Source organism: Garra rufa, chromosome 20 (genome assembly GCF_049309525.1).
Source record: "Garra rufa chromosome 20, GarRuf1.0, whole genome shotgun sequence".
NCBI lineage: Eukaryota > Metazoa > Chordata > Actinopteri > Cypriniformes > Cyprinidae > Garra > Garra rufa.
This window is the reverse complement of record NC_133380.1, coordinates 17,560,872-17,585,972: the sequence shown is the minus strand read 5'-3', so window position 1 is coordinate 17,585,972 and position 25,101 is coordinate 17,560,872. Positions and strand designations below refer to the sequence as shown.

Here is a 25,101-nt window from a genome sequence, read left to right as displayed (position 1 = left end):
ATAAGAAGTCACAGAAATGCATCATTGTTTCCTGTTGGATTCACGTGCTGTGGCTTGTCCAGGTGTTCTTCAGTGTCTGATGACACCTTTATGTCACAATAAGTCTGAAGTCACGCCAGTGTGTGTATCATCTGTTTTTGAAGGGGTTTACCTCTATTGTGGCTTTTTAAAGATCTGTGGGCTTGAGGTTTTGTCTCAAAGAGAATTGTATCTAAACGTATGCTGGCATGGATTTGGAGAAGATAGATGGCTGGTTTAGCTTGGCAGGTAGGGCTCTTGGTACGACTTAGGCAAGGAGCGAATCTTTCAACAACAGGCTTGCATAATGTAGCGGTTAAAAGCTATAACTTGTCCCGACTCGCTAAAAGGTTTCATACCAGAGAAACAGGAATTCTGGTTAAAGGCCTGTTCGTGATAACTTGCCTTTGACTTTTTTTTTCTGTTTTACTTAATTGATTGACTGACTGTGGAATTAACGTAATTACACATACAAATTACACTGACAAATTACAGGTTTTCTTGACTGCCACAAAAGTTAAATCAACTGATAGTCATCAATTTTATTGTATATTTAATTGTGCTGCTTATTTTATGCAACGCCTTAATAACTGAATAATCAGGGCTGGGATTTGACACAAATTTTGCAATCTGATTCAATTTTGATTCTGATTCATTAACTTGTGATTCGATTTGATCAAATTAGAATCAGTCTCGATTTTGGATACAGTATATAGCAGACACAGTACACAGAGAAAAAGTCAGTTGAGAGTCAGTTGGTACTACATTACTATAATATTGAAGGCTAAAATTAAGTGATTTGTATACAAACACTTAAATTACACTAAATTAAGAATGAACACAATTACATAATTATATTTCTATGGAAGCTTGTTTCTGCCACTGAATAAAAAATAAAAAAGTTAATTGCGGCTTTTTATCTTACAATTCGGACGTTTTTTCTCCCGCAATTGTGAGTTTTTTCTCAGAACTGTGAGATATAAATGCACAATTGCGAGTAACAAAGTCAGAATTGCTAGATATAAAGTCAGAATTGCAGGATATAAACACAATTGCCACAAAACACAAAAGTCAGAATTTTCAAATATAAACTCGCAATTCTGACTTTTTTTTGCAATTGCGACTTTGTATCACCTATATCTGACTTTTTTTCTCAGAATTGTGAGATACAAACTCAAAATTGCGAGTTATGAAGTTCAGTTCTGAGGAGAACAAAATTTATGTTCAAAAAATTGCAAGTTTATATCACAATTTTGACTTCATTTCTCAGATTTGCGAGTTTATATCGCGCAATTCTGACTTTGTAACTCGCAATTGCGACTTTATTTCTCAGAATTGCGAGTTTATAATGCAATTGAGACTTTATTTCTAGAATTGCGAGTTTATATCACACAATTTTGACTTCATTTCTCAGATTTGCGAGTTTATAATGCAATTGAGACTTTATTTCTAGAATTGCGAGTTTATATCACACAATTTTGACTTCATTTCTCAGATTTGCGAGTTTATAATGCAATTGAGACTTTATTTCTAGAATTGCGAGTTTATATCACACAATTTTGACTTCATTTCTCAGATTTGCGAGTTTATAATGCAATTGAGACTTTATTTCTAGAATTGCGAGTTTATATCACACAATTTTGACTTCATTTCTCAGATTTGCGAGTTTATAATGCAATTGAGACTTTATTTCTAGAATTGCGAGTTTATATCACACAATTTTGACTTCATTTCTCAGATTTGCGAGTTTATAATGCAATTGAGACTTTATTTCTAGAATTGCGAGTTTATATCACACAATTTTGACTTCATTTCTCAGATTTGCGAGTTTATATCGTGCAATTCTGACTTTATAACTCGCAATTGCGACTTTATTTCTCAGAATTGCGAGTTTATAATGCAATTGAGACTTTATTTCTAGAATTGCGAGTTTATATCACACAATTCTGACTTCATTTCTCGGATTTGTGAGTTTATATCATGCAATTCTGACTTTATAACTCGAGTTTGTAATGCAATTGCGACTTTTCTATTTCTTAGAAATGCAAGTGTATATCTTGCAATTATGCCTTTATAACTCGCAATTGTGAGTTTATATCTCACAATTCTGGGAAAAAAAACTGAATTGTGAGATAACAAGTCGCAATAACCTTTTTTTTATTTTTTGTTCAGCGGCGGAAACGGGCTTTCATATATTTCTGCTCCAGTTATTTTTTTAAAATATAAACATTTAAATGGTGGCTGTCATAAAAACTTTATTTAAACTAAACACTGAAGAACAGTAAAAATTGTAATGAATATGTTATATGTTGCATATATTTAGCAAAAGACTCATCTCTAGAGTTCATTTTACTAGCTAACTAGCAAGTTATGTATGATCACCAAATATATAGGCCTATTTCCGAGGTAAAACTGATGTCATGTGACATATTGTTTACAAGCTGTTATATTAACGTCTTTGCATGGTTGAAACACAGATTAAGCATTTACATGAGACAGGATATGGATTTTAGTTGTACTCTTTTTTTTTTTAACATACCTTTGGATGTTCATCATGTTTATTTTCTGCTATAACTGGTATTAAAGTGGAAGAGATGATCAGTTCATGTGCTCTTTTCTTGGACTGAGTTGATATAGCGATCTGTCACTCCACATTAAAAAGCGCCAACACAGTATTTATTATTCGAATATTGTAATAAAATGAACAGAACTTGAAATCTGAGACTTTGTTTCATATCAAAAGTAACAAAGCACAACGCCTATTACGATTTATTGGAAAAGAGGCGCATTACAATGTTCCATTCATTACCTAAAAACAGCTTTGACCAATCGATTCTTGGAATTTAAGAATCGGTATCATTTAATAAAAATTTGAATCGATTAAAATCAAGAAATCAATATTTACCCAGCCCTATTAATAATGTTGTTAAATGCTGTCTTTATCAAACCTCAAAAGGAATTAGCATTTTTCAAATGTACTTGTAGCATGTAAAAAGTTTGTTTTTATACAATTTGTAAAATTTATTTAGACAAAATAGTATAGAAGTTAAATATCTGCCATTTAGTGGCCATAAAAAAAAGTTATCAGCCAGCAGTTTGACATTGGTGCATCCCTAATCAATTCCCCTTTTCTCCTTCAGGAACTCACAGGACATTTGTCCTCAGACTATCCCCTGTTACCTGGAGAGAAGCCCCCTCAAATTCGCCGGCGCATTGGAGCTGCTTTTAAATTAGATGAACCAAGTATCCTACATAGAACTGAGGTAAACACCTGAAATTCTGTATTCGCAGAAATCTTACAAGATCTGGATAACAATTGACTGTTTCCAGGTTTTTAGACATCTAATGTGCCCATCGAGTTTACATAAGTCTGAATCTGATTAATATGATACACAGAACTCTGAGCTAAACTCTGTGGAGGCTAATCTGGCACTTCAGCAGCAGATATATGTGGCGGCCCATCGACTGTGCCAGGAGGAACATCTCAGCAAAGCGGTGAAGAGGAGTCGTCTACAGCAGTACCAGCGTGAGGAAAGGAAACTCAAAGATCTACAGGAAGCGGTGTTCAGGCTGCGTCTGGAACATGGCCGATCCTCACCACGCCCTGGCATGATCGTACAAAGAGGATGTGAGTGATTTATGAGCACGCACTTTTTTTTTTTCACTTTACACCACTATGCAATGAGTTGTCAGCTTGATTATCAGACCATCTTGTTCTTATTTTATCTCTGTTTTTATTTCAAGGCATTTCAGATGACAGCTCCTTGTCAGACTCGGCAGTGCTGGATGAGGGTAAGTGAAAGCTGTGTTTGTGCAGAATGTTTTTTGAGATGTTGCAGTCCCTGAAATAAACATGGATAGTTTGACACAGACACACACACACACACACAATATATATATATATATATATATATATATATATATATATATATATATATATATATATACATATACATACATACATACATACATACATATATAATTTATTTGATGCAAAATACAGCAAAATCAGTAATATTGTGAAATATTTTTACTGTTTAAAATAACTGCTTTCTATTTGAATATATTTTAAAATGTAATTAATTGCTGCAACAGCATTACTTCAGTCTTCAATGTCCTTCAGAAATCATTTGAATATGCTGATTTCCTGTTCAAGAAACATTTTTATTTTTATCAATATTTAAAACAGTTCATTATTTATTTTTTAGGATTCTTTGTTGAATAGAAAAATCCAAAGATCAGCCTTTATCTGAAATAAAAAGCTTTAGTAACATTATATGCTATACCTTTTAAAAGCTTGGAGTTAGTGTTTTTATTTTTTGGACAAAAATGATAGAAATGCAGACTTTCATTTAGCAAGGATGCTTTAAATTGATCAAAAGTGATGATAAAGACATTTATAATGTTACAAAAGATTTCTATTTCAGAAAAATGCTGTTCTTCTGAACTTACTATTCATCAAAGAAACCTGAGAAAAAATCTACTATAAATGTTTTTTGAGCAGCAAATCAAAACATTAGAATGATTTCTAAAGGATCATGTGACTGGAGTAATGATGCTAATAATTCAGCTTTAAAATTACATTTTAAAATATATTAAATAGAAAACAGTTATTTAAATAGTTAAAATATTTCAAAATTTCAGTTTTTGCTGTAAATAAACGCAGGCTTGGTGAGCAAAAGACACTACTTTAAAAAGCATTAAAATCTTAAAGGTAATTTGTTTAAATCAGTTTTTTGTCCCTTGTTAATTTAAATAATCTCTCTCTTATCCATGTTTCAGAGGAAATATCTTCCCAGCTTTCTTCAGAGCCTCCTGCTCCTGCTGTAGACCTTCACCATCCTCCTTTACCAAAGTCTCATCCCCCTCCTCATACACCTTTAGTCCCCTCCTACCGGCCCCTGGAGCCCATTGTCCGACAAACCCCACCACAATCCCTGGAGGATTTGCACACATGCCAGAGTCCTGTCTCAGAGAATGAATCTGCCCCCATTCAGAACTCTCCCTGGACGGAGAGTAGTTTGGACCAGCCCTATCAGAAAAAGAAAAAATCTCACTCTAGTAGCATCAAATCCAGGTACATATTTCTCTTTTATTCTTACAATTTTATCCAGTGCAAAGCAGGTGTTAAATGTCAAAAGCGTGTCATCCATGACCTTTGTAAAGCAATTTTGACTCACCTCATCATTAAGACATCACATAGTAATTTTTGGGGTGGATATGACCACACCTACTCTTCTGTGATGGCTATTAAGCCAAACATCTCAACGCTGATTTATGGAACACTTGTATTGTCGTCAGTAGAGCACGTCATGACACAATTACAGCTGTGCTGCTTAGGTTGCTTCATAATGGTAAACGGAAGTGTTTTTGTTTTCAACTCATAGTAGTCCTGCTGTTACTCCCACGTTGCCTCCTCTGGAGGTTTGTCTTGCGGAGGCTGGGATACCACTGCAGATTCCTGCCCATGCTGCCCTGAAACACACACAGTCCTGCAGCGCACCCACCACTCCAGAGATGCACCTGCGAAGGATACAGTCCCTTAGGTTTGATCTCAATTTTATGTTATTGGAAGCCACTCTTATGTTTACTAATGCTGCATTAAATTGAATCAAAAATATAGTAAAATATTTTATAAAAAATATATATTTGATAGATTTACAATATATGTATGTATATATATATATATATATATATATATATATATATATATATATATATATATATATATATATAATATGTTGCATTTTTATGATCAAAATATACACTAGTTTTTGAACAGAAAGATTTTTAATGTTTTTTAAAGAATTGTCTTCTGCTCACCAAGCCTGTATTTATTTAATTGAAAATACAGCAAAAGCTGTAATATTGTGAAATATTTTTACTATTTAAAATAACTGCTTTCTAATTGAATGAATTTTAAAATGTTATTTATTCCTGTGATCAAAGCTAAATTTTCAGCATTCCAGTCTTCAGTGTCACGTAATCCTTCAGAAATCATTCTAATATGCTGATTTGCTGTTCAAGAAACATTTTAATTATTATTGTTAAAATAATAATTTAAATGAGTAATTATTATCAAGTAATCATTATTATTCTGCTGTTTTAATTAATATTTTTAAAACAGTTGAGTACATCTTTTTCATGATTCTTTGATGAATATCAAGATACAAAGAGCAGCATTTATCTGAAATAAAAAGCTTTTGTAACACTGTACACTATACCATTCAAAAGCTTGAAGTAAGAAATGATAGAAATTAATACTTTTTTTTAGCAAGGATGCTTTAACTTGATCATAAGTGAGTGACATTTATAATGTTACAAACTATATTAGAATGATTTCTGAAGGATCATGTGACTAGAGTAATGATGCAAAAAAATCTTTGAAATCACAGGAATACATTTTGTTTTGAAATATATTCAAATAAAAAACAGTTACTTTAAATAGTAAAAATATTTCAACGTTTTGCATAAAAATAAATGCAGGCTTGGTGAGCAGAAGAGACTTTAAAAACATTACAATTCTTACTGTTCAAAAGCTTTTGACTGGTAGTGTAATAAAATATCATTGCCGTTTTAAAAAACAGTTTAATATATATTAAAATGTTACTTCCTGTAATAGCAAAGCTGATTTTTTATCAGCCATTACTGATTTGGTTTCAATAAATATTTCTTATTCATAAATGTTAAAAACAGTTGTGCAGCTTAATATTTTTATGAAAACAGTGGTGCATTTCTTTTTCAGGATTCTTTGATGATTAAAAATGTAATTTGTAATAATATAAATGCCTTTTCTGTTGCTTTTGATCAATTTAATGCATCCTTGCTAAATAAAAGAATCGTTAAAAAAAACTAACTTTTGAGTAACAGTGTATACTTCAGATCACGTGTTTTATAGATATTATGGCCATCTCAAATATTGACAAATCTTACTTTCTCCTCATAACAGAGTTCCCAACACTGAACCCAACCCTTACGACCCCGAGCGGGAGCGTGGGCGCTCAAGGGGCCCCAGGAGACGGTTGACAGAGTTTACAGTGCCACCATCAGAATACTCTCCTTTAAGTCTAAATCTAGGAAACCCTATGTACTACTCTAGTTCTGAGGACAGCAACTCAGAGCACTCTGTGCAGTCCTACGCCAGCTCACCCTGCCAGGAGCATCCTGGAGAACTTCCATGGGCCCACCAGTCCCACTATGGATACCAATATGCCAGCATTAATGACGTACCACAAAGATGCTCTCCTACCCACTTCTACAAAAACTCTCAGTACCAGTCCTCACCGAGTTTTTCAAGAGGGTACGTGGAGGACGGATGGGGTCACCCCTTGGAAATGGACAGCGGAAGGGCCTACATAAGCCACCAGGCACCATCGCCTGTTTATCCTTCTAATGGTCACTATGAGTACTACTACAGCGAGGCTTTGCCTTCCCCGCAGCGAAGTTGCAGGTTATTACCTGCTCATGTGAAACTGTCACGGGCTCCTTCGCTTAGAGAGTATCCTCACCATCCTAGCAGAGGCCTGCCACGGCAAGTGGTGTCGGAGGAGCTCAAATCATGGCACCAGCGCAACCAACTCCGACCGCACTCGCTGGACCGGAACAGGGGCGCGGTGCGAATTCGAAATGTGCCTGGGCAAGAGTCCCCGCTTTCGCTTTCCCAGCACCACCGTTACCAGGAACAGCAGGTAAATACTCGTTCCACACAGTCACTCAGAGTAAATGTGCGGAAAATGTATTGACCTGCAAAGGGAAAGGAAAAATCTCCAAATATGTAACTATCTTGGCTCTTTATGAGATAGAATAGAGCTGTATCGCCTTTCTTGTCTGTTGGGAGAGGAATTTCCAGAAAAGGCAGATCAGTTACGCACTGCCCAGGCCTGCCTGAGGAACGGGGAAAGGTGCGCTTGACGCTCTTGCTGTGTCAAAGTGAGATCACCACTGGATCTAGGTGTGGTGTTGAGCTATGAAAGAGCTTTTGATTGGAATTAGTGTAGAGAATGGCACAATAGCAAAGCACACAAATCATATTGTCTTTTTGTTGTTTATGGTTGCCCGGCGACACTAGAACACAATGCGGGAAATCAGTGCACATTACTGTTCAAAAGTTTGTAAATATTATTACAATTTAAAATAACTGTTTTCTAATATATTTCAAAATGCTAATTTTGTGATGGCAAAGCTGAATTTTCCGCTTCAGTGTCACATGATCCTTCAGAAATCATTTTAATATTCTGATTTGGTGCTTAAGAAACATTTCTTATTGTTAGTGTTGAAATAATTGTTGTGCTGCTTAATATTTTTGTGGAAACCATTAACGTTTCTTCAGAATTTAGAAGAATTTGAAATAGAAATTCTCTTTTGTAACATTATGAATGAATTTAATGCTGAAATAAAATATTAACTTTTGAATGGTAGTGTATATGACTTTTAGTGTTCTCGTATATTCGAAGAACGCTTTGCTACCACTCCATTCTGAATATTACATACCCTAATAAATGAAACAAAATAAGTCAATAAAAATTCACCTTAGGTTTTACAGTGCTGATAGACTTCTATTAGTAGTCAAACAGAAATAAAGATGGAATTTGTGCAATTTTGTTGGAAACATGATTAAAAAAAATGTTAAAAATGTTACAGAGTACGAATGGCTACAAATTTACTGTGTAGCAAAGAAATAAAAAGAAAGAAAGAAAGTTAAATAAAAAGATGAGATGCTCTGTCATACAGTATAAAGAAAATAATATCTAATGATGGGTAAAGTGTTACTCTCTTCTCTCAGATGTGTAGTCTCTCAGGTTTCCCACGGTCATGTATAAACTGGAAATATCAGGGAAGTTTAAAATTGTGCTTTCCAGGGATATCATTCGTAGAACCGGCTTGGTGCGGCCCTGCCTATAAAGATTAGTTCACTCCAGAATTAAAATTTCCTGATAATTTTCTCACCCCCATGTCATCCAAGATGTTCATGTCTTTCTTTCTTAAGTAGAAAAAAAAAGGTTTTTGAGGAAAACATTCCAAGATTTTTCTCCATAAAGTGGACTTCAACGAGGACCAACGGGTTGAAGGTCCAAATTGCAGTTTCAGTGCAGCTTCAATGGGCTCTACACGATCCCAGCCGTCTTGTCTAACAAAACGATTGGTCATTTTATTAAAAAAAATAAAAATGTGTATACTTTTTAACCACAAATGCTCGTCTTGCACTAGCTCTGCGATGTGTGTCTACAACTTTACATATTATGTAATCACATTGGATGGTAAGATGAGTACATTTGAACTTTATCATAACCTACTGATCTATTCGGTGGGACATAAGCTAGCATACATTTGCTGCACATCTCATTAAATGTTCAAAAATGTCAATATCTGGGAGTAAGAGAAGAGCAGACATGGATATATTTGACGACGCAAAAGATAACTAAAGATAACAGAGCACGAGTACTCTTTCACGTCTCATGAATAGAGAAATACTCACAAAATGATGTCGAATTGTTAGTTTTGATGAGTATTCATGTAAACACACTCGGTTATGTTTTAGGTGAATGTAAACAGTTGGGAGAATATCAAGCATGTATCAGTACATTGCATTCGTGTGTTCGGTTTTAAAGGGACAGCTGCCTAATTGAGTTGCTATTGTCTGTGGCATTGATGTTAATCAAGCAACAAACGAAAGACAGAAAATCTCTCACAGCTCTTGAGTGAATCACTTTAGTAGCCTTAATAATCTAAATCTATTTATATAAATAAATGTCTCCTTCAAAGAATGAAGAATGTGGCAAACAAGCTGTTATAAAGAATGCATAATTAGCCTATATAACTATTGGTGTTTCATTGAAAAGAAGACCATGTTCTTGTATCTTTATGAGAAGTAGTTTCATTTAATTTTAATACAAAGTCATGCAAAGACAGCAGTTAAATCGGTGTCTATCATGATAAAACCTTAAAATCAACCCAATATAATGAGTTTGGAAATTTGAGAGAAATGCTTAATAAATGCATTACACTGTAAATAAACCAATTCGATTTTAGCTGACTAAATCTACTGTAGATTTACTCGACTAAAATCGTATGATATTTAGTCGACTAAAATTGACTAAAACTAAATGGAATTTTTGCCAATTTTATTTATTATTCCACGACTGGGATCATGTAGAGCCCTTTGAAGCCACATTGAAACTGCAGTTTGGACCTTCAACCCATTGGCTACCATTGAAGTCCACTATATGGAGAAAAAATCCAGATGTTTTCATCAGGAAATTTCAGGAGTGAACTGATCCTTTAAAGACGGCATGGGCATTTCTATAGTGAAAATGTGTTTTAATTATGCTCCGCTCAAAAACAAAAATCATAGAAATTGCTGTTTGTGAGTGAAATCTATGTAAAATCTTGTAAAATTGATCTAATAACCACAAACAACTAAAAGACTTAAACGAACTTTACAGTAGATTGGAAACTGGGTTCAATTACAATTGTGAAGATGTGTGTGATTACACACTTCATTCCACTCACATACTCTGCTCCAAATGCAACAAATACTTCATCAGATGGATCATTTGCTTACTTTGAGTTTATTTGGATTGTCACACAAAGGTTTTCATTCCACTCAAAGCTATCCCCATTCTTCACGGTCATGAACTTTCCCATTAACACAACAATCCAGTGGGAAAACATGTAGTCAAGGTTGTTCTGCTGTTCATTTCCATTCAAGCTCACTGTGTGAACTTGATATGTAGGTGAGCATTCCATTCCTCAGGGACAAAAGCTTGATTGGACGGAAGGAAACCGTGATAGCGGCCCGGCCCATTAGCTCCTTTATTTCTCTAGAGAAAGCCAGATAAGTTGTTTAGCCAATGCACCTCTACTCCAACTTTAGTATCTCCTCAAGCAACATTTTCATAGCTGGCATGTTCCTAGCTGAAACCGAGAGGTGTCTTTGTTAACTCCTTTTTTTACATTGCTTGGTGTTGAATTTAATCGTACATAAGGTGATGAGAATACACCAGTAAACCTGAGCATATGCTGTGGTGTCACTCATCAAACTAAAGTCCTTTGTTAAGATGTCAGAAGGATAATTACCAAAGACCTAATGCTGTTCGCTTTAATCCATTACAAACTGGAGTACTTGTAAAGCTCTTCAGAATACTGATTTTATACTACAGGGCCTTAAATGCTTGGCTGATTGGCTGACGAATGTTCTAAGGTGTGCTTTTTTTTTCAGGAAAACGCACGGCGAACATAGTTCCAGGCAGCTCTGGACCGCATTACATGTCTATATCACTTCGCCACATGATTTCAGTTATTTCAAAGGTCCTTACAGCCCAAAACAGCAAAATAACCAAAACCCACAATGACACTGGCCAAACAAATAACTACAGTAAGCAATAGGATAAAAACAACGGATTATTTCCATGTTTTTGCCACAAAATTATGTTGTATTATGTACGGAAAGCACATACTCTATTTCTCCCACTCTCTCTCCCTTACAGACACTCACACGTTAGCATATGCGCTAATGTTGTTAGCGCTGCACTGACGAGTAACAACCAGTGTTGCCAAGTCCGTGGTTTTACCGCGGAATTGGGCTACTTTTATACTGTTGCCGCGGGTTGTTTTTCATGTCCGCGGGTTGAAGCGACCCCAATAATAGTAATATTAACCCCCTTGGAATGCAAATTTTACCAGAGGAACCCCACCACAAATCGTGCATTTTACCCCATGGAACGCAATTTTTACCGGGGGTACCCCCTCAAAAGGCGATTGGGCTACTTTTGGGCTAGTTTTGAGTAGCAATTAGGTGGGTTTTGTTGTGAAAACCTGGCAACCCTGGTAGCAACTTAAAAACTACATGACATTTCTCACAAGTAAGGTAACAACGTCGCTGTTCCTGAAGAAAATAAACTTAAAATTTCACTATTAGTAGAAACATTGCTGCCGAACACTTTTGAGTGACGCACAGACAGAGATAATTCACAAGCTTAAGCTTTGTCTCTTTCTGTCTGTCTGCCTGTCTGTCTAAACTTCATTATTAACTGCATTAGTCTGCTATCAATGGCTCAAGCGTAATTACTAGGTCTAAAATGACGTTTTGGAATTAGCAATGGAGGCGTTGGATGAGCTGAGTAAGGAGTTAGTCCTACTCATAATAGAGTTGTAAGGACAAAAACCGGACGAATAACTTGAAATATGTCATCCGACCGACGTTTTGAGGTTTGGTAACTCCGCTTCGCGTCGTGGCCACATCACCACCTCAGGTGTGCATTGTTTTCTAAGAATTCAACGGCCTGTCATCAATTATTCCTTACTTATAGTATGGAAATGGACATATTCAGACTTGATTGTTTTTTTCCTCCAGAATCTGATGACCCTATCAGAACATATTTCTGAGTTGCGACACATCATTTGAGAACTACTGATTTAAATCAATCCCAAACACAAACTGTTTCTCAAACAAGAATGAGGGTGCCAGTGTTATTTGGGTGGGAGTCGGGTAATTTACACTACAGTCACAAATGTGCAATCAGACACCTAGAGAATGCAGCACACATGTACCAACAAGTCACGTAATAAATGATTGAAAATTCCCTGCTGAATAAATTTAACTTGGAATACCAATGCCTTAGGGATACGAGAAAAATGAGGAACTTGGGTTGTGCAATGACACATATTCACTCATTTCGAAATTTTACAGAAACCACAGGAATTTAAAACCACAAACTTTCAGATTTGATTTGGTTGTTTAGTTAAGTCACTTGGTCTCGGATGGTCCCCATTGAAGATATTTAGATTAATTATTTTAGCACTTCTTGAGACGTATTCCTATTTGCTTCATTCCTATATCATATCATGCAATGATTTACAGAGTCATGTGTTTCAAATGCAGAGGCAGCTGGGCTTGTTTTGAGGAGTACTACTTAATTCTCTTATTATCTGAGAAACATTTAGCGTAATGAAAGATACTTGTCTGGTGAATCTATTGGGATAAAATTAGACAAAGATTTTGCACATACAATCTAAAATATTCCATAATGGTCTTTCTGGTTGTACGAATACTATGCGAGCTCCAGATTTAAGACTCAGCTGTTGTGAAACCCAGAGCAGATTTATGACCCACCTTCAGACAACACCACAGAGCTGCTGATTGTGCAGTCACCCTTGAGTCGACACGCAGTTAAGGGTTACTAGAATGTTAAACCAATGCAAACAGATTTTCCTATGGACTGACCTCGTTTCTTTTTGCTTTGCTTCTCTAGGTATCCCAGAAACGGGTCGTTCTGAGGACTCCAGTCCGGTTGTATGAGGATGACTCTGAGGTTGCCAGCCAGGTGTGACATCCTTCTGACAACAGTCCTATTTATTCAATAATTTATTGAGCTGATGGATTAAAGTATAGGCTTTCTTAACATCGAATAAAATATCTAGGGATGTGTCAAAACAAGTCATTACTTTTTATGAAATGCCTGGTCTCAAGATATATGAGGGTTTTACTGTGAAAGACAATTTTTAAAAATGTTTTATAGGTCTATTATAGATTAACATACTTATTGATTTTTTTTTAATATGATGAAATAAAATCTAATTTGTTACTAAATGTTATGTTGTTTGGTTAGTGTGTGTTAATACTAAGATGAAAAAAAAAATTATGTGAATAAAGTTTATGTTTGTTCATATGTGATGTAATCAATGTTCATTCTGATTAGTTATTACAGTGACTTTTGTATATGGGCCATTCTACAGAATTGGGCTAGTCTTTTTATTTTTATTTTCCAAAAATATTATATGTATGCAAATTGTGCAGTTAATTCTTATATTGTATTTTCAGAAAGTTTTGGAATATTTGTCCTCCCCCCAAATTTGTCACTACTGAAACACAGTAATATATCATTTATATTGACCTAAGATTTAGCTTACATCTACATTGTAAATATATTTAGCTATTTTATTAACATTTTTCAGAGGTAAATCAATAACACATACACAAGTGTGATTTCTGAAATTTGTTTTATTTTTAATCTATTTTTGCAAAAAAGTAAGTCATACTGATTTTAAAGTTAAGGATTCATTAGTTTGAATATACATTGAACCAAAAACTATCATAACATCTTCATTTTTGACAAAACATGCCATGTTTTGGCCGTGACCGCACATTTTTAGTAGTGACAGTAATGCTTTGATTGCGACCACATCACATCATTTTAACTTGCATACTAAAACATACTAAAATACTAAAAATTGAAATAAAACTGTAATAAAATGTTGTTTATTTTTCCCTAAATTAAGGATTGTGTGTTCCATTTTGTCACTACCTAAACAATGACAACATGTTTTAGTCGTGACTGTTCCTGTTGTGACAATTTTATTGAATAACACCTCAAAAAAATAATGTTTCACTACCGAAACTTCATCAAATGTTTCAGTAGTGACAATTTTAGATACTTTTGAACCTAGCTCAAAGATGCTTATCAGCACATGGTTAGCTAGCACAGTTCTGAACAGTTGTACACATATAAAAACTAAAAGATATGGAATAACACCCAAAAAAGTGTGCTTAATTGCAAAAAAAAAGTGTTCGGTAGTGACGTTCCTTAAAGTTTCACAGATTTTTCAGACTTTTGAACGCATTTACCTCAAATATAATTTTTGAAAGTTGAAATTTAGAGCTTATAAATTCAGGACAACCACCTCCCAATTGAAAGTACCCAATAAATGATGATTTTATATATATTAGCTTACTAATCTTTTAAACATTATTGTAGTTTCCGTATATGATAGTAAACATCTAAGATTTGAATACTTAAATGCTTTTTAAATGTGTTTTTTGGTTGTGGGACAGCAGTTTGCACCAATTCTGTAAAATGGCCCATATACAGTACAGTAAATGTTTGCTCTAAAAACTACAAATAGAAATTTCCAGATGATAAATGCTGATCAGTGTAAAATAAGGGAAAACATAACACTGCAAAACGTGCAGTTAAAAAGAGTAACCATTATATTAGATTTGCTTTGCCTATAGTGTGCTCTTAAATAATGCAAAAAACGTCGAAATCCATTAAAACAAAATCGAGAAAAATTGAATTCAGACAACTACGGAAGTAGTGCCTCAACATTGTCACGTGACAACTGTTACTTTTCTCATCGCTAATCTGTATAAGCCTATCACAGCGATTACTGTATTATCACTGTTTACTAAATTATGAATGTAACGCTTCTTTCATATTTTCTAAAAATTGGTGGTAAGGGGTATAATTCGAATGTGAGATACCAATACTATATACTAAATACTATACATTGTTTACAATAAGACAAAAACGTCTTGAGATTTGAATGTGGCTGGGACCTGACGCACCTTCTTGGCAAAGACGTCTATTTCTTTCATATGAATAACATGATAATTGTTAACTAGTATTTCAGTATAGATGAAACGACGCCGCAAACGAGTGGTTTTATGTTTGTGATTCATCTTATTGGTCACCTGACAAGTCTTCACCAAACAACATTGCGCTGTACTAACGCAGAGAAGTACAAGCCTAAATCCCATCCACATGCTATAACGATTGGTCTTTCAGCGCTGTGATTGTTTTACCACAGTTCACTTGTCATTCGTGAGTGCAGGACCAGACTGACCGCTGTTTACCGGTGTAAAGTTAGCTGAAACCCGTCAACTTTTGTTGTTGTAGATTTTAGTCAATACTACGATGGATACAACATGCACGCTGTATTCAGACAAAGCTGACGACGTCGCTACCTCCTCTAGCTTCCGCCAGTTTAACATAGAACATTTTGATCTCGATCTTAAAGTAAACTTTGAGAAGAAAACCATATCAGGTACCGAAACCATACAGCTGCAGTGCATACAGGATGGTCAGAGTGAGTTACAATTGGATATTCATCCAACACTATCTGTGCATGAGATCACGTTCAGTCATAATGGAGGTGACTGGACCGCAACAGAATTTCTGATTCAGGACTTCACCAATTATGGGACAACACTGGTCTTGAAGTTTCCAACGCCTTTCAACTCAGATGACAAATTTAAGATTGCAATTAAATACACAGCTACTGATGGACCAGGGGTAAGCATGCAAACTGTTTTTTTAATATTTGTTGTTTATAGAAAATTTCTATTTTGACAGTTCACAACAGCCTGAGTATTCATCAAAACTGAAGCTGTGTCATGAGACCTGTGAGGAAGAACACTTTGGTTTCTTTTTCTAACCTGTTCTTCAAGCAGCCTTTAGTCAATTTGGTCTACAGATGAGCACTAATACTGCCAAAATGGTTACTTTATTGTACAAGCAAGCATGCATCACTTCTCTGTAGATGTCATGGCTGGACCCAGTGCAGACGGCTGAGAAGAACCTGCCATTCTTGTACACATCTGGGTTTCCAGTACTGAACCGCAGCCTGTTTCCCGGCTTCCATACGCCTATGACAAAGAGCACTTACTCGGCTGTAGTGCAGGTAATGTCTCACCGAACGCATGTATCTTCTTTTAGGTGTGTTGGCTGGAACCTGAGCAGACTGCGGGAAAGCTCAAGCCTTATGTTTTTACTCAAGGCCAGGCTGTTCTCAATCGCTCCTTCTTCCCTTGCTTTGATACTCCAGCAGTCAAGAGCACCTACTCAGCAACAGTTCAGGTGAGGCCATTGGGCCAGTCGAATTTACAGATATGAAGAGGATATGGGTGTATGATTCTTTTGACAATCTGACGTTTTTCCATTTAAACATGATTGTTAATTAGTTAAATTAGTTAATGAATTTAATTAGGAGGATCTTAAGATTCTTTTTTTTTTAAAGGATTTGATTAATATTTTTCTCATTATGACAAAATAATAGTTGTATAATCCATATTTTGGGGTCAAAATCAATAAATACTTTTATTTTGCATGGACACATTTAAATGATCACAAGTGGCAATGTTACAAAGGTTTCTATTTCAAACAATGTATTTAAACTAATATAAACAGAAATAAATAATTATTTTAATTATTTCATATTAGAATGATTTCTGAAGGATCGTGTAACACCGAAGACTGTAGTAATGACTATTTCCATCACAGAAATAAATACATTTTAAAATATTTTTAGATAGAAAACAAGCTATTTTAAATTGTTTTAATAATTTGTGACATTACTCTCACAAATGTACTATATTTTTGACTAAATAACTTCTGCCTTGGTGAGAATAAGAACCTTCTTTCTAAAACATTAAAACCATCTTACAAATCCTAAACTCTTGAACAGTATATATGGGCCATTCTACAGAATTGGTTAAAAAAAAATTCCCCACAAATGTTGCATGTATGAAAATTATAAATATCCAAGGTACACATTTCTAGTAACTGCAGGTAATTCTCATACTGCATTTTCAGAAAGTTTTGGAATATTTGTCCTCTCCCTAAATTTGTCACTACCAAAACATGGTATTGTATATTTTAAAAAATTTAAAAAAGGGTTATATTGACATATATATATATATATATAAGCAAAATCTTAATATATATATATATATATATATATATATATATATATATATACATTGCAAAAATATATTTTTTTTTAAAAAGAAGTACACCAATAACAGTTACATTGTTAACAATATTTCAAGTGTGATTTATGAGATTTGTCGTATTTTGGGTCTAATTTTCTTTTGTAAAAGGCAAAAAGTTGATCATACTGATTTCAAAATTAGGGTTGATTACACTGTAAAAAGTTTTCACCAGATTTAACTTATAAACCTATGTTCAATAGCTGCCTTAAGTTTTAAGTTAAAGCAGCTTAAAACTACAAGCCATTTTAACTCATTACAATAAAAATGAGAATGGCCCATATAAAAATTGCATTGTATAAATAAATAGTAATAGTACATCAGTCAATCAATCTGTAAAATGTTATTAACCAGTCCTTTTTTTTTGATTTAGCATAAAAAAAGATCAGATCTGGGGGTTTTTTAAGTTTATTTCTTATCATTGCACTTTGAACTGTCTCGTAAACACAGTAGCTTCTTTCTTTGATGCTCCTTGCTCTTATTATCAGGTCCCTGATGGCTTCACAGCAGTTATGAGCGCTAGTAAATGGGAGCAGAGGAAAGCAGATAACGCCTTTCTGTTCACTATGGAGCATCCCATTCCCGCTTACCTGGTAGCTCTGGCAGTAGGAGACCTGCAGTCTGCTGAGGTGGGACCCAGGTAAAAACATTCAGAATCTTTAAAAATAAAGAAGTCGTATTCACAAGGGGTAAAGTCTTCATTGCTCTTCTGGAAGGGAAAAAAAAAAAAAAAAAGAGTTCAGTGTGCTATCAAAACATAACTTTAGTCAGAATTTCTTCCCAGGCTAAAACAGACCAAGCTAAGCTGCAGTGGTTGAAAATGTTCATTAAAGGGATAGTTCAGCCAAAAATGAAAATTCATTATTATTATAGTTATTTTTTCACCCTCATGTTGTTCCGAACCCATAAGACCTTCGTTCATCTTCGGAACACAAATCTGAGAGCTTTCTGACACATTCAAAGCCCAGAAATTGTTGAATAAAGTTGTTATTTTTGTTTTCTTTGCACAAAAAAAGTATTCTCGTAGCTTCATAATATTACATTTGAACCACTGATGTCACATGGACTATTTTAATGACGTACTTACTACCTTTCTGGGTCTTGAATGTGTCAGTCGCATTGATTGCTGTTTATGTAGGGTTCTGAAATAGGGCTGTCGCGGTTAAGGAATTTCCCTTGCGGTAATTTTGAGTGGCTCGGTAGCGCGGTATGCGGTATTACCGCCATTTATATATATATATATATATATATATATATATATATATATATATATATATAATTGTGTGTCGGCTGTTACAATGTAAGGTCATATTCAGAAATCAATAAACCGAAACCAAATCGCGTTGATATATGAAGTGAAGTAAACAGTACTTACATAGAAACCTAGCCAGAAAGAAATGCAAATTTTGAAGAAACATGTCAGACATACTTAGAGGCTTTGCATCTGAAATCTTCGTATATATAACAGTTAGCGCGCATCCTCGAGTCTGACTGGACAAGAGACTTTCTGTCAGGATTTCACCTGCGTGTTTTAGGCGAGCTGTCAGTCAGTGCAGTTTCATTTTTACGCCACAAGATGGAGGCAAGAGACTATCTTTGAGTAAGTCTTTAAACCGTTCATTCAACTACACGTTCAAAAACGCTTATTCATTCAAAGAGAGACGTAATGAAACACGATGTTGAAATCATTTTAACTTTAATCGCCACTTTTAAAGGCTCAGCTGACCAGCAGAGCGTCGATGTTAAGACAGAGATTTCACTTTCCTTGGACATGACAAGCTAGTTTCACATACATACCTGACAGATGCAGGTAATAGCACAAGCTCAGTCGATCTATCTCTCATTCGCTGTCTGTTTAGGCATGTTAAGTGCATATCTACTGATCGAGCCTCATAATAAACACATTATGTTATCATTACTAACTTATTACTAATTTAATATTCAGCACACAGGCATTAAGTGAGAAGGGCACATCCTTAGGAAAAAAGAAAACAGGCAAATATCGCGGTTGTTGCATTCCTCTGCGGTTATGCACGTCAATAGCGCGGTATTGCGGTTATCGCGACAGCCCTATGATCTGAAAGCTCTCGGATTTCATCAAAATCTTAATTTAATATCTAAATCTAAAGTTTCCAAAAGATGAATGAAGGACTTACAGGCTTGGAATGAGTAATTAATGACAGAATTTTTCATTTTGGGTGAACTGTCCCTTTAATAAACTAAATTATATTTGGTTTTGGTGCAGAAATACTTAACTAACATTACATGTGAGCCTTATTATAAGAATTATTATTTTTATTATAAACACTTTTAACTGCATTTTCAGGACACGTGTCTGGACCGAGCCTTGTTTACTGCAGGCAGCCAAGGAGGAGTATGATAATGTGATCGAAGAGTTCCTGTCTGTGGGAGAGAAACTGTTTGGACCCTACGTTTGGGGAAGGTGGGATATGCTTTTCTGTATAGCTTCATAATTCTGATGGGACTTTAAACAACCCGATAATCACTTTTGTTCAGTAAACTAAATGGTATTTGTTGTTTTTGTTTAGATATGATGTGCTGTTTATGCCTCCATCCTTCCCTTTCGGTGGGATGGAGAACCCGTGCCTGACTTTTGTCACACCCTGTCTGCTGGCCGGCGACCGATCTCTCGCCGACGTCATTGTACACGAGATCTGCCACAGCTGGTTTGGAAACCTCGTCACCAATGCCAGCTGGGGTGATTTCTGGCTGAACGAGGGCTTCACCATGTATGCTCAGCGCAGAGTTTGCAGGGAGCTTTATGGCATGTATACATTATTGGATTATTTGAGTATTTCACCGATAAAGAATTCATTAAAAACTGCCATTTCATTCTCAGGAGAGGCTTATACGTGTCTGGAGGCAGCGACTGGTAAAGCTCTTCTACGTCAGCACATGGACAACACTGGAGAGGACCATCCTCTCAATAAACTACGGGTTAAGATTGAACCAGGTAGAACTAAAAACCATGGTAAAGATGGCAGTCTCACATAACTTGGTTTGTAAAGAATTGGTAGTAACCGCATCTGTGTCTTTTTATTGCAGGTGTTGATCCTGATGATACCTATAATGAAACGCCCTATGAGAAAGGCTTCTGCTTTGTTTCCTACCTGGCCCACCTCGCAGGAGATCAGTCTCGCTTTGACGGATTTCTTAAGGTTACTTAAACAATAAGTTTAAAAACTGTTCAGCCTTATCGGTAGATGTTACAGTGATTTAAAAGGGGTCAGATTATGCTGTGTGAGATAAAATAAGTGTTTTAAAAAGATGAGACAACGACAAAAAGTAAACTGAATAAATAAGTGTATTTAAAGAAAGCACAAGGAACTAAAACAACACAATAAAACCAGAATAACTTAGGCTGTTAAAAGCACAGAGTCCTTTGGTTCCATATCATAAAACAGTCCTTAAGAAATCCAGCGTGTTGAAAGTTCCAAGTAAAAGTGTCCACCAGTGTATATACAGTCCATAGAAGTGTAATCCAATAAAAGTGATGCTGGAATGGCAAGTCCCTAAAAAGAAACTCCTCAATCCAACAATTGTGGTCAATGACCCAGATTGTTTGCCATGCTGCCTCCTTTATACCGTTTAGTTCCTGATCACATGACAGGCAGACCCAGACTCATTTAAAGACATACACACATAAAAATGTTTAAGAGGAATAAAATGGCTAAGACAAAATGAAAACCTATTAAAACTCAAAAATACATAAAATCATAATATATCGAGCAGGTTAAAACATGTGTCCTATGTGACAGTGTCACATTATATTTTTTTTTAAATACTCTTAAAGGGATATTTCCCCCAAAAATGAAAATTCATTAATGATCTTCATGTCGTTTCAAACCTGTAAGACCTTCGTTCAGCTTCGAAACAAAAATATGATTTTTTTAATGAAATCCGAGAGCTCTCTGACCCTGTATAGACAGCAAGATCAAGAAAGGTACCAAGAACATCGACAAAATAGTCTTTGTGACATCAGTGGTTTAATCTTAACTTTATGAAACTACAAGAATACTTTCTGTGCGCAAAGAAAACTAAAATAACAACTTTATTTAACAATTCTTCTCCTCTACATCACCCTAATGCCATTTTGGAGAGTACAGTGCGAGGCAGATTTGTCACTGATCCAGTTCAATAAAATATTTTTCAAGTTCAGTTTTAGTTTTTATTTATTTCCAATTAGTAATTTTAGTACTTCAACTTTTATTTCAGCCTTGTTTCAATTAACAAAAATGTTTTAGTCACAATAAACTAGTCACATTTCTTTAGTCAAATTTCAAAGAAACAGTTGTGCCACTTAACATTTTTGTGGAAATCATGATACATTTTTTCTAGATTCTTTGATTTAGGCAAAGTCCTAAATAACAGCATTTCTTTGAAATTAAGTATTAAAAGGATTTTTATTTAATGGATCTTTGCTGATTTTTTTATTTATTTTTTTTATTGAGATTTCAAGCTTTCCATTGATATGTTTTGTTGGGGCAATATTTGGCTGAGATACATACAACTACAGATCTAAATATTGAGAAAATTATTAAAGTTGTCCAAATAAAATTCTTAGCAATATATATTATTAATAAAAAATTAGGTTTTAAATTATTTACTGTAGGACATTTACTAAATAAGCAAAGCTTCAATTTTCTAGGCTGATAAGATTATGAACTACACTCCCATTCCGGCGTAATAGTCAAGGAAGTTTGCTGCCGTAATAAGGCTGAAGCAGGAGCAGTAATACCACGCAGCACGTGCAAATGCTAAACTAGCTGGGAACTCATTTCTGATAATACTCCGCCTGCTTCGGCCATATTACAGCAGCAAACTTCCTTGACTATTACGCCGGAATAGAAGTGTAGTTCCTAATCTTATCAGCCTAGAAACTCGCAGCTTTGCATTTCCGCCGGTCTTAGTACACGATATAACTACAGAAGAGTCAAGTTTTAAATACAACAAATATGGAAACTCGTTGGTCATTTTTGAACGCGATGCTATTGGTCTAATAGGATTCAATGATCTATGCTAAGCTATGCTAAAAGTGATATCGCCAGAACAGGAGAACGGCTGAATGGATTTCAAAATAGTGGCCTATTTCCAAAAAAAGTGGAGTGTTCCTTTAAAGATCCTTTGACTGAATGGTTCTTTGTGGAATCAAAAATGTTTTTTCTATGGCATCGCTGTGAAGAACCTTTGAAAGCACCTTTATTTTTAAGAGTGTAAAAGAAAAATCAATACTTGTTTTAGACCCAAACAATCTATTGCTACAAATATACCTTTGCTACTGATTTTATGGTCCAGGGTCAGATTTATGAATGAAAATATGTAAGCAAGTATGTTAAAACAGCAATTCAATTGTCTCTTTAAGGCTTATGTGGACAAGTTCAAGTTCAAAAGTGTGTTGGCAGAAGATGCGTTGGACTTCTACCTGGACTATTTCCCTGACCTGAAAGAGAAGGCGGCCCACAAAACTGAGGGTGCGAAAACAAGATCACAAAAAGAGTCTAAATTCATAGTTTGGTCAGACCAACTATTGTCATCAGCTTTTGTTTCTTCTCTGTTGCTTTGTTAGGTCTGGATTTTGACAGCTGGCTCAATGTTCCTGGTTGGCCTCCATATGTGCCTGACCTCACTGCTGGTCAGGAGCTAATGAAACCAGCAGAGCTGTTAGCTGAGATGTGGGTCACTCATAAACTTGACTTGGATTCGATCTGCAAAACTGATATAAAGCCATGGAAGACCTACCAGACTGTCTACTTCTTGGAGAAGATCATTGAGAAGTCTCCGCTTCCAGATGGTGCTAATATGTCCTTGTGTTTATGGTTTATTTTTGTAGACTGTAAAATGAATTTCCGCATATAATATTCCCATATTAACAGGTCACATGAAGAAGCTGGAGGAGTGTTACTCGCATATTATTGAGTCCAACAATGCCGAGCTGAAATTGCGATGGGCCCAGATTGTTGCAAAGAACCAGCACCAACCAGGATTCCAACATATTCGCGATTTCCTCACAAGCCAGGTCAGAATCTGTACATTTTAGGACTTTGGACTAATAATTTGATTGGCTGAATGTGTTTTAAGAGACATGTTTTTCACGTTTTGCATTCAGGGGAAACAGAAGTACACATTACCGGTGTATCGAGCCCTTTGGAATGGAACAGAAGACACAAAGGCTCTGGCAATGGAGATTTTCTCAGCCACCTCAAGTCAGCTTCACTTCAATGTCCGCAATTACGTAAAAAAGATAATAGGTTGAGCATAAATGAATATAAGGGAAAATATAAGGGAAACCAATGTATGTAATGATCTACTTTTAAAAGCACGTTGCTATGTTAAAATGGTGGTGCTTTCAGCATTGATATACAATCTGTATTAATTATTCAGGAAATTGTTTCTACTTTTTTGAATTTGCTAAATTAGATTTGAATAAAATATCTTCTGGGCATTTAATGACTCACGTTTTTACATTTTAAATTGTATTGCATTTTTATGAATAAAAAATACATTTCCAAATAAAAAGAAATCAGAAGACATTTATTATTTGCGCTCTAATGTAAAACATTTAATTTTAAATAAAATGTTTGATTTTTTGGAAAAATAAATTAAGGCACTTTTATTCCATATATATTATATATTATATATATATATATATATATATATATGTGTGTGTGTGTACACACACACTACCAGTCAAAAGTTTTTGAACAGTAAGATTTTACAGTTTTTTTTTTAAAAGAAGTCTCTTCTGCTCACCAAGTCTGCAATGATTTGATTTAAAGTAGAGCAAAAACAATAACATTTTGAAATATTTTTACTATTTAAAATAACTGCTTTTTACTTGAATATATTTGAAGATGTGATTTATTCCTGTGATTTCAAAGCTAAATTCTACTCCAGTCTTCAGTGTTACATGATCCTTCAGAAATCATTATAATATGCTGATTTACTGTTTAAGAAACATTTTTGTTATTATTATCAATACTTAAAACAGTTAAGCAATTTTCAGAATTGTTTGATGAATAGAAAGATCTAAAGATCAGCATTTATAAAATGCTGAAATAAAAAGCTTTTGTAACATACACTATACCATTCAAAAGCTTAGAGTCAGGATCATTTTATTTATTTATTTTTGGAAATAAATGATAGAAATTAATACTTTAATTTAGCAAGAATGCTTTAAGTTGATCAAAAGTTATTATAAAGACATTCATAATGTTACAAACGATTTTTATTTCAAATACATGCTGTTCTTCTGAACTTTCTATTAGTCAAAGAAACCAGAAAAAAATTACTCAGCTGTTTTCAACATTATAATAATAAATGTTTTTTGAGCAGCAAATCAGAATATTAGAATGATTTCTGAAGAATCGTGTGACTGGAGTAATGATGCTAAAAATTCAGCTTTAAAATCACAGGAATAAATTAACATTACATGTTAAAATAAATTCAAATATAAATGAGTTATTTTGAATAGTAAAAATATTACAAAAGTGTACTGTTTTTGCTGTACTTTGGATCAA

The 25,101-nt window shown here is 34.8% G+C and overlaps 2 protein-coding genes across 5 annotated transcripts in view; both read left to right on the top strand.

The window, feature by feature from the left end:
* inavab (innate immunity activator b) overlaps positions 1 to 13,685 on the top strand; it is a 31,350-nt gene extending 17,665 nt beyond the window's left edge. For all 3 annotated transcript variants that reach the window (XM_073825880.1, XM_073825879.1, XM_073825878.1), the window contains exons 4-10: positions 3,159 to 3,281; positions 3,415 to 3,646; positions 3,763 to 3,810; positions 4,801 to 5,095; positions 5,406 to 5,564; positions 6,968 to 7,706; positions 13,269 to 13,685. In XM_073825880.1, coding sequence (XP_073681981.1) covers positions 3,159 to 3,281; positions 3,415 to 3,646; positions 3,763 to 3,810; positions 4,801 to 5,095; positions 5,406 to 5,564; positions 6,968 to 7,706; positions 13,269 to 13,346 — 1,674 coding nt within the window. In that variant the 3' untranslated portion in view covers positions 13,347 to 13,685. The remainder of the gene's footprint in view (positions 1 to 3,158; positions 3,282 to 3,414; positions 3,647 to 3,762; positions 3,811 to 4,800; positions 5,096 to 5,405; positions 5,565 to 6,967; positions 7,707 to 13,268) is intronic.
* Positions 13,686 to 15,575: 1,890 nt separating this feature from the next.
* rnpep (arginyl aminopeptidase (aminopeptidase B)) lies at positions 15,576 to 24,104 on the top strand. 2 transcript variants are annotated; one of them, XM_073825887.1, is made up of 11 exons: positions 15,576 to 16,088; positions 16,336 to 16,476; positions 18,052 to 18,203; positions 19,890 to 20,006; positions 20,113 to 20,348; positions 20,424 to 20,537; positions 20,630 to 20,742; positions 22,947 to 23,055; positions 23,151 to 23,375; positions 23,458 to 23,600; positions 23,691 to 24,104. In XM_073825887.1, exons 1-11 carry the CDS (start codon positions 15,711 to 15,713, stop codon positions 23,835 to 23,837), a joined length of 1,875 nt encoding a protein of 624 aa, XP_073681988.1. In that variant the 5' UTR covers positions 15,576 to 15,710; the 3' UTR covers positions 23,838 to 24,104. The 2 variants fall into 2 exon arrangements, with proteins under 2 accessions (XP_073681988.1, XP_073681987.1); XM_073825886.1 differs by lacking the exon at positions 16,336 to 16,476 and adding an exon at positions 16,512 to 16,652 and having other exon boundaries at positions 15,579 to 16,088.
* Positions 24,105 to 25,101: the final 997 nt, after the last annotated feature.